The sequence below is a fragment of the Mya arenaria genome, chromosome 8, assembly GCF_026914265.1.
Source record: "Mya arenaria isolate MELC-2E11 chromosome 8, ASM2691426v1".
Lineage (NCBI taxonomy): Eukaryota > Metazoa > Mollusca > Bivalvia > Myida > Myidae > Mya > Mya arenaria.
In genome coordinates, this window is record NC_069129.1 from 65077492 (window position 1) to 65092277 (window position 14786).

The 14786-nt window shown below is 36.4% G+C and overlaps 2 protein-coding genes across 2 annotated transcripts; one reads left to right on the top strand and one right to left on the bottom strand.

The window, feature by feature from the left end:
- Positions 1-5337: 5337 nt before the first annotated feature.
- Positions 5338-9873, bottom strand: LOC128244796 (kelch-like protein 24). Its single transcript, XM_052962877.1, has 4 exons — positions 9783-9873; positions 8590-8749; positions 7355-8074; positions 5338-6789 (listed from the first exon to the last, which is right to left on the bottom strand). Exons 2-4 carry the CDS (start codon positions 8692-8694, stop codon positions 5872-5874), a joined length of 1743 nt encoding a protein of 580 aa, XP_052818837.1. The 5' UTR covers positions 8695-8749; positions 9783-9873; the 3' UTR covers positions 5338-5871.
- A 4-nt stretch (positions 9874-9877) lies between these two features.
- On the top strand, positions 9878-13632 carry LOC128244797 (mediator of RNA polymerase II transcription subunit 10-like). Its single transcript, XM_052962878.1, has 4 exons — positions 9878-10048; positions 12235-12318; positions 12745-12847; positions 13103-13632. Exons 1-4 carry the CDS (start codon positions 9927-9929, stop codon positions 13196-13198), a joined length of 405 nt encoding a protein of 134 aa, XP_052818838.1. The 5' UTR covers positions 9878-9926; the 3' UTR covers positions 13199-13632.
- Positions 13633-14786: the final 1154 nt, after the last annotated feature.

The window sequence follows — 14786 nt, forward strand, 5'->3', positions numbered from 1 at the left end:
TACATTTCCTCTGCATATTTTAAGTGTCTGACTAGCAGTCAGAGTCAAGTTGCATAAGAACACCTACAAAAAAGCTATGACATTACATCATAAATTGGAAGTGACAACTATCCTTAACAACAAAATATAAACTAGATTTATTTCAAGAGTGATGAGTCTACCCCCCGCACACACTTATGACACAGGATGCACCACTTGTCTTGATATAAATCACTCCTGTGGAGTATGATCCAGCACACAAGGATCACAAAGTTATTAATATTGTAAAAAATATCATTGCGCCATAACTCTGACTGAATCCTACTGAATGCATGCATCTTAAAGTTCGATTTAAATCACTCCTGTGAAGTTTTCAATTAAATCTGGCCAGGTGTTTTTGGTAGATGAAGCGCAGACAAGCGTACCTATGTATCTATCTTGTAATAAAATAAAGAAAGGGCCATAACTCTGTGGAATATAATCCGACCAAATCCTGCTGACTCCATGCACAATTAGGCTTAAAATGGATCACTCGACTATCTCATTCAGATCAGGCCAGGGATTTTAGAGATCTATTTAGAATCTCTATGTATGAGTATGATTTATTTGAACTGAAACACGAAGGGCTATTACACTGTGAAAAATAACCCTGTAAAGGCATGCATTACTAGACTTGATATTTATCAGTCCAGATCAGGCTTTGGTTTTTAGAGATGAAGCACTCATAAGAATCTCTATTTAAACTATGTTTTAAAAAAAACACCAAAGGGCTTTATCTCTACAAACTTTGTAGAAAACCACTTGATAGTATTATTCACTTTAGCCAATGCAGTTCACAAGGATTTCCCTGTATTATCAGTTACCAGAAATTATGCCCACAAACACTGTCATCAAGTTTCATCATGATTGGATAAAAAATACTTAACTTATTGTCTGCACAAGACATGAACCTAATATTTGTACTTTGAAGGGGCATAACTCTGGAGTAACTATAAAAAATATTTATATAGATCTATTCAGTGCATGGGTATATATATATCAACCAAAGTGACTGTCTGATCACAAGACATAAACCAACTGTTTTTATCAGTTTTATACCCCTGGGGCACAATTAAGTAGAGGACCACTAGACAATGCTTCATACCAAATAACTATATCCTCGGCCTAATGGTTTTGGACAAAAATATTTTTTAAAAATCATTGCCATGACAACCAGAGTTTTTCATAAAATTTAAATCTTCGGTGTGCCTAAAATGAAGAGCCATAAAACTATGACAAATACTCCTACTTGACCTTGCCAACGGCATGCACCAATAGTCTTGATCTTGATTACTACTGTAATGTTTGATACCGATCAACCAGTGATTTACAATGAAGTGCCTCAAGAATTTGTATGTATACTACATTGTAAAACAAAGGACTTTTAACTCTGTGAGAACAAGAGCGGTCACAGACAGCTATATCCCCGCCTCATGGGGGCATTTTTTGTAACGAAAGCCAATCAATGGTAAGGGTAGTTTCTCAAGAACATAAGAAATGCGTAAAAATAAGAAAGGGCAATAACTCTTTCAAAAAAGGTCAAATTGCAAAAGCCTGACAATATACGCTGCGTCACTATATAGTCATAAACGTATGAGGAGTTGCGAAGAAACCAATTTTTAATGTAAAATAAAGATAGGGCAATAACTCTTTCAAAAATGGTCAAATCAGGAAAGCCCGATAATATGCGCTGCTTCACTTTATGATCATCAATCTGTGAAAGTTTGGTAGAAATCTCATGAAAAACGTAAGAGCTGAGTTGCGAAGAAACCAATTTTAAATGTAAAAAAAGCAAAGGGCAATAACTCTTTCAAAAATGGTCAAAACGGGAAACCCGACATTATGCGCTGCTTCACTTTATGATCATCAATCTGTGAAGGTTTGGTAGAAAACGCATGAAAAATGTAAGAGCAGTTGCGAAGAAACCAATTTTAAATGTAAAAAAAAACAAAGGGCAATAACTCTTTTTTTTATAAAAATGTTCGAATCGAGAAAGCCTGACAATATGCGCTGCTTCACTTTATGATCATCAATCTGTGAAAGTTAAGTAGAAATCGCATGAAAAACGTAAGAGCAGTTGCGAAGAAACCAATTTTAAATGTAAAATAAAGATAGGGCAATAATTCTTTCAAAAATGGTCAAATCGCAAAAGCCAGACAATATGCGCTGCTTCACTTTATGATCATCAATCTGTGAAAGTTTGGTAGAAATCGCATGAAAAACGTAAGAGGAGTTGTGAAGAAACCAATTTTAAATGTAAAATAAGCAAAGGGCAATAACTTTCAAAAATGGTCGAATCGGGAAAGCCCGACAATATGCGCTGCTTCACTTTATGATCATCAATCTGTGAAGGTTTGGTAGAAAACGCATGAAAAACATAAGAGCAGTTGCGAAGAAACCAATTTTAAATGTAAAATAAACAAAGGGCAATAAATCTTTTTTATAGAAATGTACAATCGAGAAAGCCTGACAATATGCGCTGCTTCACTTCATGATCATCAATCTGTGAAAGTTTGGTAGAAATCGCATGAAAAACGTAAGAGCAGTTGCGAAGAAACCAGTTTTAAATGCAAAATAAGCAAAGGGCAATTACTCTTTCAAAAATGGTCAAATCAGAAAAGCCTGACAATATGTGCTGCTTCATTTTATGATCATCAATCTGTGAAAGTTTGGTAGAAATGGCATGAAAAGCGTAAGAGCTGAGTTGCGAAGAAATCAATTTTAAATGTAAAATAAGCAAAGGACAATAACTCTTTCAAAAATGGTCAAATCAGGAAAGCCCGACAATATGCGCTGCTTCACTTTATGATCATCAATCTGTGAAAGTTTGGTAAAAATCGCATGAAAAACGTAAGAGCTGAGTTGCGAAGAAACCAATTTTAAATGTAAAATAAGCAAAGGGCAATAACTCTTTCAAAATAGTCGAATTGGAAAAGCCTGACAATATGCGCTGCTTCACTTTATGATAATCAATCTGTGAAAGTTTGGTAGAAATCACATGAAAAATGTAACAGGAGTTGCGAAGAAACCAATTTTAAATGTAAAATAAGCAAAGGGCAATAACTCTTTCAAAAATGGTCAAATCGCAAAAGCCAGTCAATATGCGCTGCTTCACTTTATGATCATCAATCTGTGAAAGTTTGGTAGAAATCGCATGAAAAACATAAGAGCTGAGTTGCGAAGAAACCAATTTTAAATGTAAAATAAGCAAAGGGCAATAACTCTTTCAAAAATGGTCTGTGAAAGTTTGGTAGGAATCGCATGAGAAATGTAAGAGGAGATGCAAAGAATGAATGTGGGACGGACGGACGCACACACGCACGCACACACGCACGCACGCATGGAATCACACCTACCATTACTATGTCCCCTCGCCTTTTCAAGGCGGGGGATAACAACTCCAAGCAAAAACAGACAGATGGACAGACTGAGCGATGATCTGAATCTTGAACCTATTAAAACCTAAGTATTTTAATATTAAAATTATAGTTTGGGCCAGAAGTCTAGTTAGGACCAGTAGTCTAGTCAGGGCAAGTAATTTAGTAAGGACCAGTTGTCTAGTAAGTGTGAGTTGTCTAGTTAGGACCAGTTGTTTAGTTAGGACCAGTTGTCTAGGGTCAGTAGTCTAGTTAGGACCAGTAGTCTAGTTAGGACCAGTTGTCTAGTTAGGGCAAGTAATTTAGTAAGGGCCTGTTGTCTAGTTAGGGCCAGTTGTCTAGTTAGGGCCAGTTGTCTAGTAAGGGCCAGTTGTCTAGTTAGGACCAGTTGTTTAGTTAGGACCAGTTGTCTAGGGCCAGAAGTCTAGTTAGGACCAATAGTCTAGTTAGGACCAGTAGCCTAGTTAGGACCAGAAGTCTAGTTAGGACCAATAGTCTAGTTAGGACCAGTAGCCTAGTTAGGACCAGAAGTCTAGTTACGACCAGTTGTCTTGTTGGGGCCAGTAATCTAGCAAGGACCAGTAGTCTAGTTAGGAACAGTTGTCTAGTTAGCGCCAGTTGTCTTGTTAAGGCCAATAGTCTAGTTAGGGCTAGTAGTCAAGTTAGGTAAATAAGCATAGTTAAGGCCAATAGTCTAGTTAGGGCTAGTAGTCAAGTAAGGTAAATAAGCATAGTTAATGCCAATAGTCTAGTTAGGGCTAGTAGTCAAGTTAGGTAAATAAGCATAGTTAAGGCCAATAGTCTAGTTACGGCTAGTAGTCAAGTTAGGTAAATAAGCATAGTTAAGGCCAATAGTCTAGTTAGGGCTAGTAGTCAAGTTAGGTAAATAAGCATAGTTAAGGCCAATAGTCTAGTTAGGGCTAGTAGTCAAGTTAGGTAAATAAGCATAGTTAATGCCAATAGTCTAGTTAGGGCTAGTAGTCAAGTTAGGTAAATAAGCATAGTTAAGGCCAATAGTCTAGTTACGGCTAGTAGTCAAGTTAGTTTAAATAAGCATAGTTAAGGCCAATAGTCTAGTTAGGGCTAGTAGTCAAGTTAGGTAAATAAGCATAGTTAAGGCCAATAGTCTAGTTACGGCTAGTAGTCAAGTTAGGTAAATAAGCATAGTTAAGGCCAATAGTCTAGTTAGGGCTAGTAGTCAAGTTAGGTAAATAAGCATAGTTAAGGCCAATAGTCTAGTTAGGGCTAGTAGTCAAGTTAGGTAAATAAGCATAGTTAAGGCCAATAGTCACGTAATGGCAAGTAGCTTAGTTAAGACCAGTAGTCTCATAAAGCTAAAAGGCAAGTAGTTTTATTAGGATCAGTAGTCCAGTTAGGAGTAGGTGTCTAGTTAGGGAAAGTAGTCTGGTCAGGGAATGTAGACTAGTATGGGCTTATAGTCTTATTAAGGCCAATAGTCACGTAATGGCAAGTAGCTTAGTTAAGACCAGTAGTCTCTTAAAGCTAAAAGGCAAGTAGTTTTATTCGGATCAGTAGTCCAGTTAGGAGTAGGTGTCTAGTTAGGGAAAGTAGTCTGGTCAGGGAATGTAGACTAGTATGGGCTTATAGTCTTATTAAGGCCAATAGTCACGTAATGGCAAGTAGCTTAGTTAAGACCAGTAGTCTCATAAAGCTAAAAGGCAAGTAGTTTTATTAGGATCAGTAGTCCAGTTAGGAGTAGGTGTCTAGTTAGGGAAAGTAGTCTGGTCAGGGAATGTAGACTAGTGTGGGCTTATAGTCTTATTAAGGCCAATAGTCTATTTGGGAAAGTAGTATAGTCAGTGCATAAATTATGACCTTAACCTTCAACCTCAAGGTCAATGACAGAACACTGATGAATATTGCCATGACAGAAAATATATTTCCTGCATGTTATATCACTTTTCAAACAACAGTGGTTTTTGTATGTATTTTAATAAATATATAAAGAGTCAACATGATCCACGCAAAAAGAGTATGAAAATACTGAGAGAAAACAAAACAGATAGACTTTAAATGCTAGAGTAACAAAACAAATAAGGAACAGACAATGTAAAAAGTGAAATGAATATCTAGCATCATAAAAGTACAAAAGTTCACACTATTTGTGATGTATCAAAGCTTTTTAAGACGTATTAAAGTAACAAAATAAGTTGCTAAAAAACTTGAATCACTACACAGTATCTCAACATTTACTTGACAATGTAGTTCACTTTCTTATGAAACTGAACCTGATACTTCCTTGGATTCCCATTATTTAGGAACATTCAACAAAAATGCAGAATCAAATTCTGTACTTTCATTGATAAACAACGCATTTCATTCCGTGATAGACTAACAAGATACACAACACATAGCGCTAACATGTGGTCAGATGAGCATGTTTAAGAAAAAACAATGAAAACATCTGATCCTGATGATTTGTGTCCTTTTATTGCTTACAGGTATATTTTCCATTTCATTGTTTTGGTCCGAGTTCTTTCTTGTATGCAATGAGAAAGTCCCTGTTCATCACAACCCTGACAGAGCCATAAGACTCAAATGGATTCGGCATAAGGTCGGAATACATCTTAGATGTGCGGCTAGTCAGATCTAGCTCAAATAGATTCCTACAGAGTTCTGTCCCTTCCTCCACAGTTGGATCGTCACTCTCACCTCCAAATGCAAACAGTTTGTCATGGAACATGGTTAGCCCAAAGTTGTAGCGTTTGAAGCCTGAAATTTTAGCAAATTTTTCAGCTTCCATAGTCCCAATCTTGTACCGTACTACTTCTCCAGTTGGGTACATAATATACACACAGCCATCTAGGCTTTGCACACACCTGGAAAACTTGGCTGGGTCCGGTAAACAGTCAATAATTGTACACTCATTTGTGGCAGTGTCAAAACACTGGACACACGCAGCATGATCACAGTCCTTTAACCAGCCACCAAACACGTAAATCTTTCCCTTGTAGGCGGCAGCTGACAGGGCGTCCACAGCACTGGTCAACTCTCCAATCTCCTTCCATGTCTCCTGGGCAATGTCATACTTCTCAATACTGTGGTAGGTTACATCAGTGATCGGGTCAAACCCACCTACAACATACACAGAGCTTCTCTCTGCTACCATAGCATGTCTGAGGCGTCCAAAGTTCATTGACCTGCAGTGAATCCAGTCTCGACGTCCAATGTGAAGCTTCAGACAAGCAATGGGCCTCTCGGTCCCCCCAGACACATAGATATAGTCCCCATACACACAGCAGGAGAAATACCTGCCTATATTGCTGGGCAGAGGAGGCATAGTGAACCAGCGACAGTCTGATGGACTGTAGCAGTAAACTTCTATAAGCTTCTGCTCTCTTCCCTGGGGTGTCTTGCCAATCAATACAATAACCTGAAAATGTGCAATCATGTTTTGATTTGTGATGAAAAAAAAAAGATTCACAAGCTGAAAGTAGCCTTTACATATGCTTGGGTTGAAATTATTATCATTTAATAAAATGCCTATTTTTACTTTGAACACAGGTAAATTGAGCACAGGTAAATTTGTTAGTTTAGCATCACCTTAAAACTAATGTATCTTTCAGCAACCCTTCAAATACTAGACTATGCATATATTAAGGGCAATTTATCAATAAATGCTCACTGTGAATGCCATAATGATAAAATTTATATATCGCTTCCTATTTCAAGCAGTGGTTGAAATTGGCACCAGCCATGCAATGGTGAAATGTTTTCCAGGCTTGGTCAAATTCTGGATTTTATATAGCAAAGCTTGTTGATTTTATTATGGCAAGCACTAGAACATAGATTTGGGCTTGTTTATCCAAGAATTTAACTTCAATGACTGATTTTAACTGTATGGGGACGGCTGCATCATATTCTATTTCCCTGAAGAGATCAAATATAGTTTTAAGGTACCGTATTGTTTTAATTTATGTGTAGTATACAACACAAACCTCAACTTTGTTTCCATTCCTAAGAGGAACGTTGTACATTTCCCGCCTCTCAGGGTAGAGGTGGTAGTCAAGAGCGTGTTTCACCAGCTTTGTGCATGTCTCACTGTTCCTCACTGCGGGGTTAAAGTCCACCTTCTCCAGGAGGTATTGTAGACTGACTAGCTGTAGCCGCAGTTCCTCGAAGACATCAGCAAGGTAAGATAGTCGACTTTCATCCCTCTCCAACCACCGGAACACAGCATCACATACATTTTCCTCATTTGTAACAGTCAGGTTGTCATTGCAGATTATGGAAATCAGTTCCTCTTTATCAAGACCCAGAAATTCATCAAGTTGTGAAATAACTTCAAATTCTTTCAGAATAAATTCCCAGCTTGTTTCTTTCAACTTTTCACAGTTCAGACTCTGTGCAAGTCTCCAAATACCGATGCAGTTCTCAGCTGTTGTCTGCTCCAACAGGAAGCTCTCACACCTTGACTGCAAGCACCTAATCTGCAGGAGGACAGAAGCTCTCAACAAGTCCTCAGCATTCTCGATGGTAACACAGTCCTCACCAGAGTAGGCAAAAGAGAGCACATTTTCAAATATGATAGAGCTGATATCTTTAATGCAAACCACATTGTTCTGGCTTTCCTTCATTCCACTGGAGAACATAGCATGGAAGTAGTCCGAAAATGCTGACAGGATCACCTTGTGACTTTTGAATGTTTTCTTTTCAACCTGTAAATTAGATATAATAAAAATAACATAACAAGACTTCAGTTAATTTATTTATGTTTTCCTTTTGTTATAGAAAATAAACATGTTAACAGTCGTCGAAAATAAGATTGTATTCAACAAGCCTGAATACCATAACATTATTATAATAATGAGATAATGAAAAAACCCAAGCCTAAGTATAAAAACATGTCATGATGTGACAAAATCCAGAGCCTGGATTCTCACAACCCTGGAATATATCTACATTCGAGTTTTAAACTTAACTTCAATCCATTTTTTTTTTTAAAACATCAGATTAATAATAAAAAGACATACCAATTGATTCTGTATTTATAAAATTTGGCACTTACAAAATGTTTCATGAATCAATCAGAAGCCAGTCTATTAATTTCTTTTGTGCTACTGTGAGCCTATATTATCAACAAATACAAATTAAGCGTTTGCTAGATTTTCACAAAGAGACTGAAAGACTGCTTTAAAATATACAATGTACTGAAAATATATGTACTTCTCACCTGTATTTCAACATCAGTGTAGAGACCAGCTGTGTAGCTCTTGAATATGCCTGTCTGGAGGCATGTGGCAGTGCTCTCCTTCCAGTCCTGCACTGGGCTTGTCATGGTTGACAATTAAGGCTTCACTTACATTATTGTAACATTTCAGTCAAAACAGCCTCTGTAAAAAATGTACAATTTGTGATATTAGATTAGTACTGTCCAATTTAAATCAGTTTAAATAACTGCAAGTCTGTCAACTGCTTTAGTGAATGATAATATTAATCAAGTGCAGAGATACTTTACTCAATTTAAATAGAAAATCACGCCTAAAAAGTGCACTGTTTTCTAAGCTATATGAATAGCAAGGTGTATGGACATGATAAGATAGCCAATCAAATAATTATATTGTAACAAAAAATTGAAGACGCTAAACACCTTTGATACCTAAAACTTCACATAGGTGCAGAGGTGGTGCATTTGAAAAAAAAATCTTTTAACATTGTATGTCACTCCAATAGTGCAAATTAACTTTATGATTAAGTCAAATGAACTTGCTTGTGTATTTCAATAGTTAACAGCATTTTCGTGTCACCTTTTCTTTTTACCTACATTAAAACAGACAATATAGACAAGTGCCATTGCTTAACTCTATGTACATATCCTGCACATATCTGCTAGATAATGAGAACACAAGAGTTGTCTTTTCCCAATGTTGAATTAAGTGTTTATTTATTTTCCCGCAGCTCCAGTTTCAATAATTTTTTAAACAAAAAGTTGTTGCTTCTTTATAAAATTCTAATAACAAACCAAAATTAAATGTTTAATGTGGGTTATTTGCTATGATTGTTTTGACTAGTCAAAAATTATGTAAAATAATAAAATTAGCTTCAACCAATGGTCAAGTCATGATGAAGTTGGTATTATTTTAGTCCAGAAAATTAGTCATTCAGAGCAATCACTGTGAACTTACTGGACTGTTTTTTGTTTACATATTCTTAAAACTCCTGTAACCTGAATTGATTACTCGAAATTGTTGTGTCATGTATGTTGACATCTGTCTGTTTGCGACTGCAAGCCGCTCAATAACCATGATAATTTTATTTTTTAATAACTCGTATCCTTGCCAGCGTAAGGTATTTTATTTATAGCGCAATTAAATAAATAATTAATTTGACTGTTTTTCTTTTATCTATCAGTGGATTTGGTAATACCTCAGTGAATTCAGCTCAAGAAGAAATGTTTCATATATGTGTTATTGCATTTTTTCTTCCGGGTCAACGAAACGACTGCACTGCAACATTGTTTTTTTTGTGAAAATCAGTTTACACACGGTGCGGAAGTAAATTGTTGTGAAAATGGCAGACAGGTTCGAAGCTCTTGAAGAGCAGTTAGAAAGGTTTATAGAGAATACTAGGCAGTTAGGAATCATTGTCAGTGACTTCCAGCCCCAGGGTCAAAATGCGCTGAATTCAAAATTGTAAGTATATGCGTATAAACAGACAGAAGTTGTTGTGTTACAGGTTTCAGTCCACTATTTTTTTTGATTAGCAATAAAATGTGTAGTAGTAGTAGTACAAATCAGTTTTAAACCATAATGCATACTCTTTTGTATGTACTTAGAAATAAGAATGGGGTTCCCGGGTTTTAATCACTCCCTGTCCCACTCCCAACTTCTCCGACTCCCCCACCCCTCTCCAACCACCAAGAAATACAGCATACAGCTCACTAAAACACAATGCAGTTTCGAAGCCCCGGCGTACGAACCTCCTCGCATACTCTTCTTTTGTATGAACTTATGTAAATGAAAGGGGGTCCCGGGTTTTAGTCACCACGACCCCCATCCCCACCCCTCCTCCGACTTTTCCACCCCTCTCCAACCTCCAACAATTACGGCACACAACATTCGAACAGTATTAAATCCGGGCGTATAAAAGAAAACGATATATACCTATGAAAATGAAAGGGAATTTCGGTATTTACCAGGATTTCGGGATTTCGGTAATTCCACTGACCGGTAGTAGTAGTAGTTTTATTCGTGCATTATGTCAATAACAGTACATATAAGATATATCACATATTGTATTTGCATGATATTTAGAGTCCTAATAAGTTATATCACAGAAAGTTTAACTTGAAATACATAATACTAGATCTACTAAAACAAGTATTACTTCTGGTGTTAATGATAAAGCTATCTAATTTGTTACCAAATAAAGTTTTACCAAATAAAGTTTAACATAATAAATGACATTGCACAGGATAACCCGTAAAGATTTGCACAGGTACAAAAGCTCATTTCCAACGGGGTCCATGTCTAAGGTATTAAAGTTGGCATTTAATGATTTAGTGAACAGTATTATATAATATTATATCACATACTCAGATGAAATAAATTAGTATATGACATTCATCACAAATAACTACTATCAGTATCACATAATTATATAATATACCACACCCATATAGCATTAAAATAAAAAGAAGCTGCTGTAAAACCACCATTATGTGGGACACAAAATTTTAAGTTGGATCTACTGCCATATGAGTGAACTTCGTTACATTTGGCAAAATTATCCTTCATATAACTTGGACACTTGTCATAAAATATTTTGTGTACATGATTTAGCCTAAGTTGTCTACATCTTTGTTCGACCTTTTAAAAAACCAAGATCAGCAAAACTTGCCACTGAAAGCGAGGTTCTACAATGAAAATTATTAATAAAACGAACAATTTTATTTTGTGCCACCTGGAGTCTATTTTTAGACTTCATGGTAAGGCCACAGTACCAAGATGATGAAGCATAGTCAAGATGACATTGAACATTACAAAGAGTTTTCCGAAGAGATTTGTTTAAAAATTCACGTTGTCTATATAAAAATTTGATTCTATGAGTTAACCTTCTTAACAATATTGTTCACAGTAGATGTACCTGACAAATCAGAGTCCAAAATTGACCCAAGATATTTGACTGAATCTTGAGACTTGATTTTATGGCCATTACATTGAATGCTGAAATCCCCTATTTTGCCAAGTTTATGTTTGGAGCCAAAAAGAATGCATTCGGTCTTTCCTAAATGAAGGGATAATTTGTTATCAGTTAACCAAATGCTGCAGTTTTGCAATTCTTGACCAAGAACTTGTCTAATAATATCAGGGTCTTTATGAGAAAATAAGATAGCGCTGTCATCAGCATAAAGTATAAGTTTGCATTTAGAACTGATGCTTGTATTCATGTCATTAATGTAGCATAAAAACAGCAGAGGACCTAATATACTTCCTTGAGGTACACCACACACAACTTGATCAAAATCTGATTTGGTATTGTTAACATGAACAGACTGTTTTCTGTCGGTTAGGTATGAGCGAAACCACTCCACCGACTCAACACCCAAGACCTGTAGCTTTCGGCATAAAATATCATGATCTACTGTGTCAAAAGCTTTTTGCAGATTTTTGTGTGACTGTTTATTGTCATTTCATTTATGATATGAGACTAAAAACTTCTTAAGCCTACTCTTAGGTAAATGCTTGTCGGTATTTGTGAGTAAAGGCAATCAACCGATCTCATGAAAGTAATGTAATGGTTTGTTTGACGCAATGTGCTGTAATCTGGAATAATTGTAAACCTGTTTCCTTCTGATAAACGTAATCAATCATTTCAGACAGACGATGGTGCAGGGTATGCAGGAGGTCGACAAGTTGAAGGGCCACATGCAGGACATACATGTGCCCCTGGAAGTGTTCGAGTAAGGATAGGCATTTAAATGATAATAACAAATGAATACGTACAATTTCCTGTTGTATTGATTTATAACAGTCATTGAAATTAGACTTGGATGAACAAGCCCAAAGTATTATACTATTGCTTGGTATTAAATATTTGACCAAGCCCTGCTAAATAAAATTTAGAATTTGAGCAAGCCCTGAAGACTTTTCACCAGTGCAGGGCTTGCAGGCTTGTGTTAATTTCAACCACCATACATTTACATTCTTCAAGAAAGCACTGTCTTAATACATCAAGAACAGAAGGCTCACTTGATCAAACCACTTCCATTATTGTTTGAGCTATCATGAAAATCCACTTAACACTCATGTTATTGAACTTGAACTAGGTGTTGAATATTTATTATCCTCGCTTTTATATAATGCCTTTCCTGGGTTTTATGTTTCAGGTACATAGACCAGGGAAAGAACCCTAACCTTTACACCAAACACTGCCTGGAGAAGGCCCTTGCCAAGAATGAGCAGGTCAAGGGAAAGATCGACGCCTTCAAGGTTATTAACTGGCTTAATTGCAGACTTATGGACATGTTTTGTTGTAGTTATATGATCATTTTCATTGGCAAATTTAAACATGCATTCTGAAAGGTTTCAGATTTATAAAAACATGTTGTTTAATTGTGCAGCTGAAGTGAATACCTGTTATCCAAGCTAAACACAACAGCAGATAATCTTTCAGAACTAATTAACTATTCCATACCATATATTATAAATCAATGATAAGAACACCTTTCTCAATACATATTTCAGAGATTCAAGGCAATGTTGATACTGGAGCTGGGTGAGGTTTTTCCTGTGGAGATGGCAAACTACCGAGCAATGCGGAATGATGACCGGCCCACTTGACCACACAAGCCTGACCACCTCTCCTGACCCCGCGTCTTAGATTACTAGTAGGCCTTTAGAAAGCTTGTTCATCAGTGCTGGACTCGACATAGTGCTGGGTCGCTGTGGATTGTAGATGTAGACATTGACATTGGATACTACATAACTTGATAAGTGTGCGCCTGTTGATCAGGCTGAAAATATCTTGGTACATTGTTTTTGTCATTGAATGATTTTGCGTAGAATATTGAAAGACCCAAAGTCTTGTTTTAAGGTACAATAAATCATTGTTTTCCTTAACATTCTGTTATCATATGTGGTGTGAAACTCTAAATGCTTCTTAAACTGATATCTGTTTTGTTCTAATTCATCTATTTTTTATTGTATTATAAGAGCAAAATTCATTTTCATGAACAATTCATTTTCATGAACAATAAAAATCTACTTTTAGCATATACATGTAGTGGTTCTTTTCTCCACCTACAAAGGTAGTCAATCTACTGTTTTGTATAAGATGATTATCCTCAATGAAAAAAAAGAAAAAAGGACTGGAATGTGCATGCGTCAAATAATGAATACCAGTATTTTGCGAACACTGAATGTTCCAAGGGATAATTAATTACTTTTATTAAAAGACTGGCTCATGTAATTCTGCTGTTTGGCATGTTAGGCCTGGCCAAGAAGTTGTAAATAGAGAATGTTTATTTTCTGTAAAGAAACCATTCAGCTTCAAGAGAAACTTCAAACATTGATGTTTTTTATGCAATGGTACACTGATGGTGTTGTGATGTCAAGCAAATTGATGTATATTTGTCATGGTTGCTCCATAAATTGTGCTGTCAATGTGTTGACCAGTTTTTGCTACCATCCTATCTGATATTAGGAACCTGGATCTTACATGCAGCGCACAAAGGTGTCTCTATGATTATAGTTCAAAGCCTATTCATTACAAGGCTGAAGCAGAACAAAGTTAGTTTGGATAGTCTTGTGAAGAACTAATTGTCTAAATATGATGAATACAAATAAAGGCTATTCCATTTAAACATAGGGGGAGGCACTTATAAATTATATCACCCCCCCCCCCCCCCCCCCCCCCTACAAAAGCAAATTTACCATTTTGGGGTCACAATGACCTTGAATGTGAAAAGCATGCCTAAGAGGCTAAGTCATAACTTGACAATTCCTGCACTGATGGTCTTTAATCTTGATCTTGAGTGTGACCTCGTCACCTGTAGATGACCCTTCTGATTTTGAGGTCATCAGGTCAAACGTCAAGGTTGCAGTAACATTGAATGTGAAAATCTTGTCTGATTGATAATTCGAGAATGCTATTAAAATCTGTGTCATTGGGACGAACTCCCTGTAGCCAGATGGATACATGTTTATCTGCAAATATCAGTCATTATCTCAATGTGATTAAGAACAGCTGGCATTTCGGTCCATGCTTATTTAATTCAAATGTCCAAAAATTCCTTACAACATAGCACTCAGGGGGCCATATTGTTTGACAAACATCTATTGTTGAATATCTGTTTAGCAATGTTCTTTGAAAAACATTTCTGCTGTAAGCATTGACCTCTAAGACCTTCAAACATAGAAACCTAGGTCT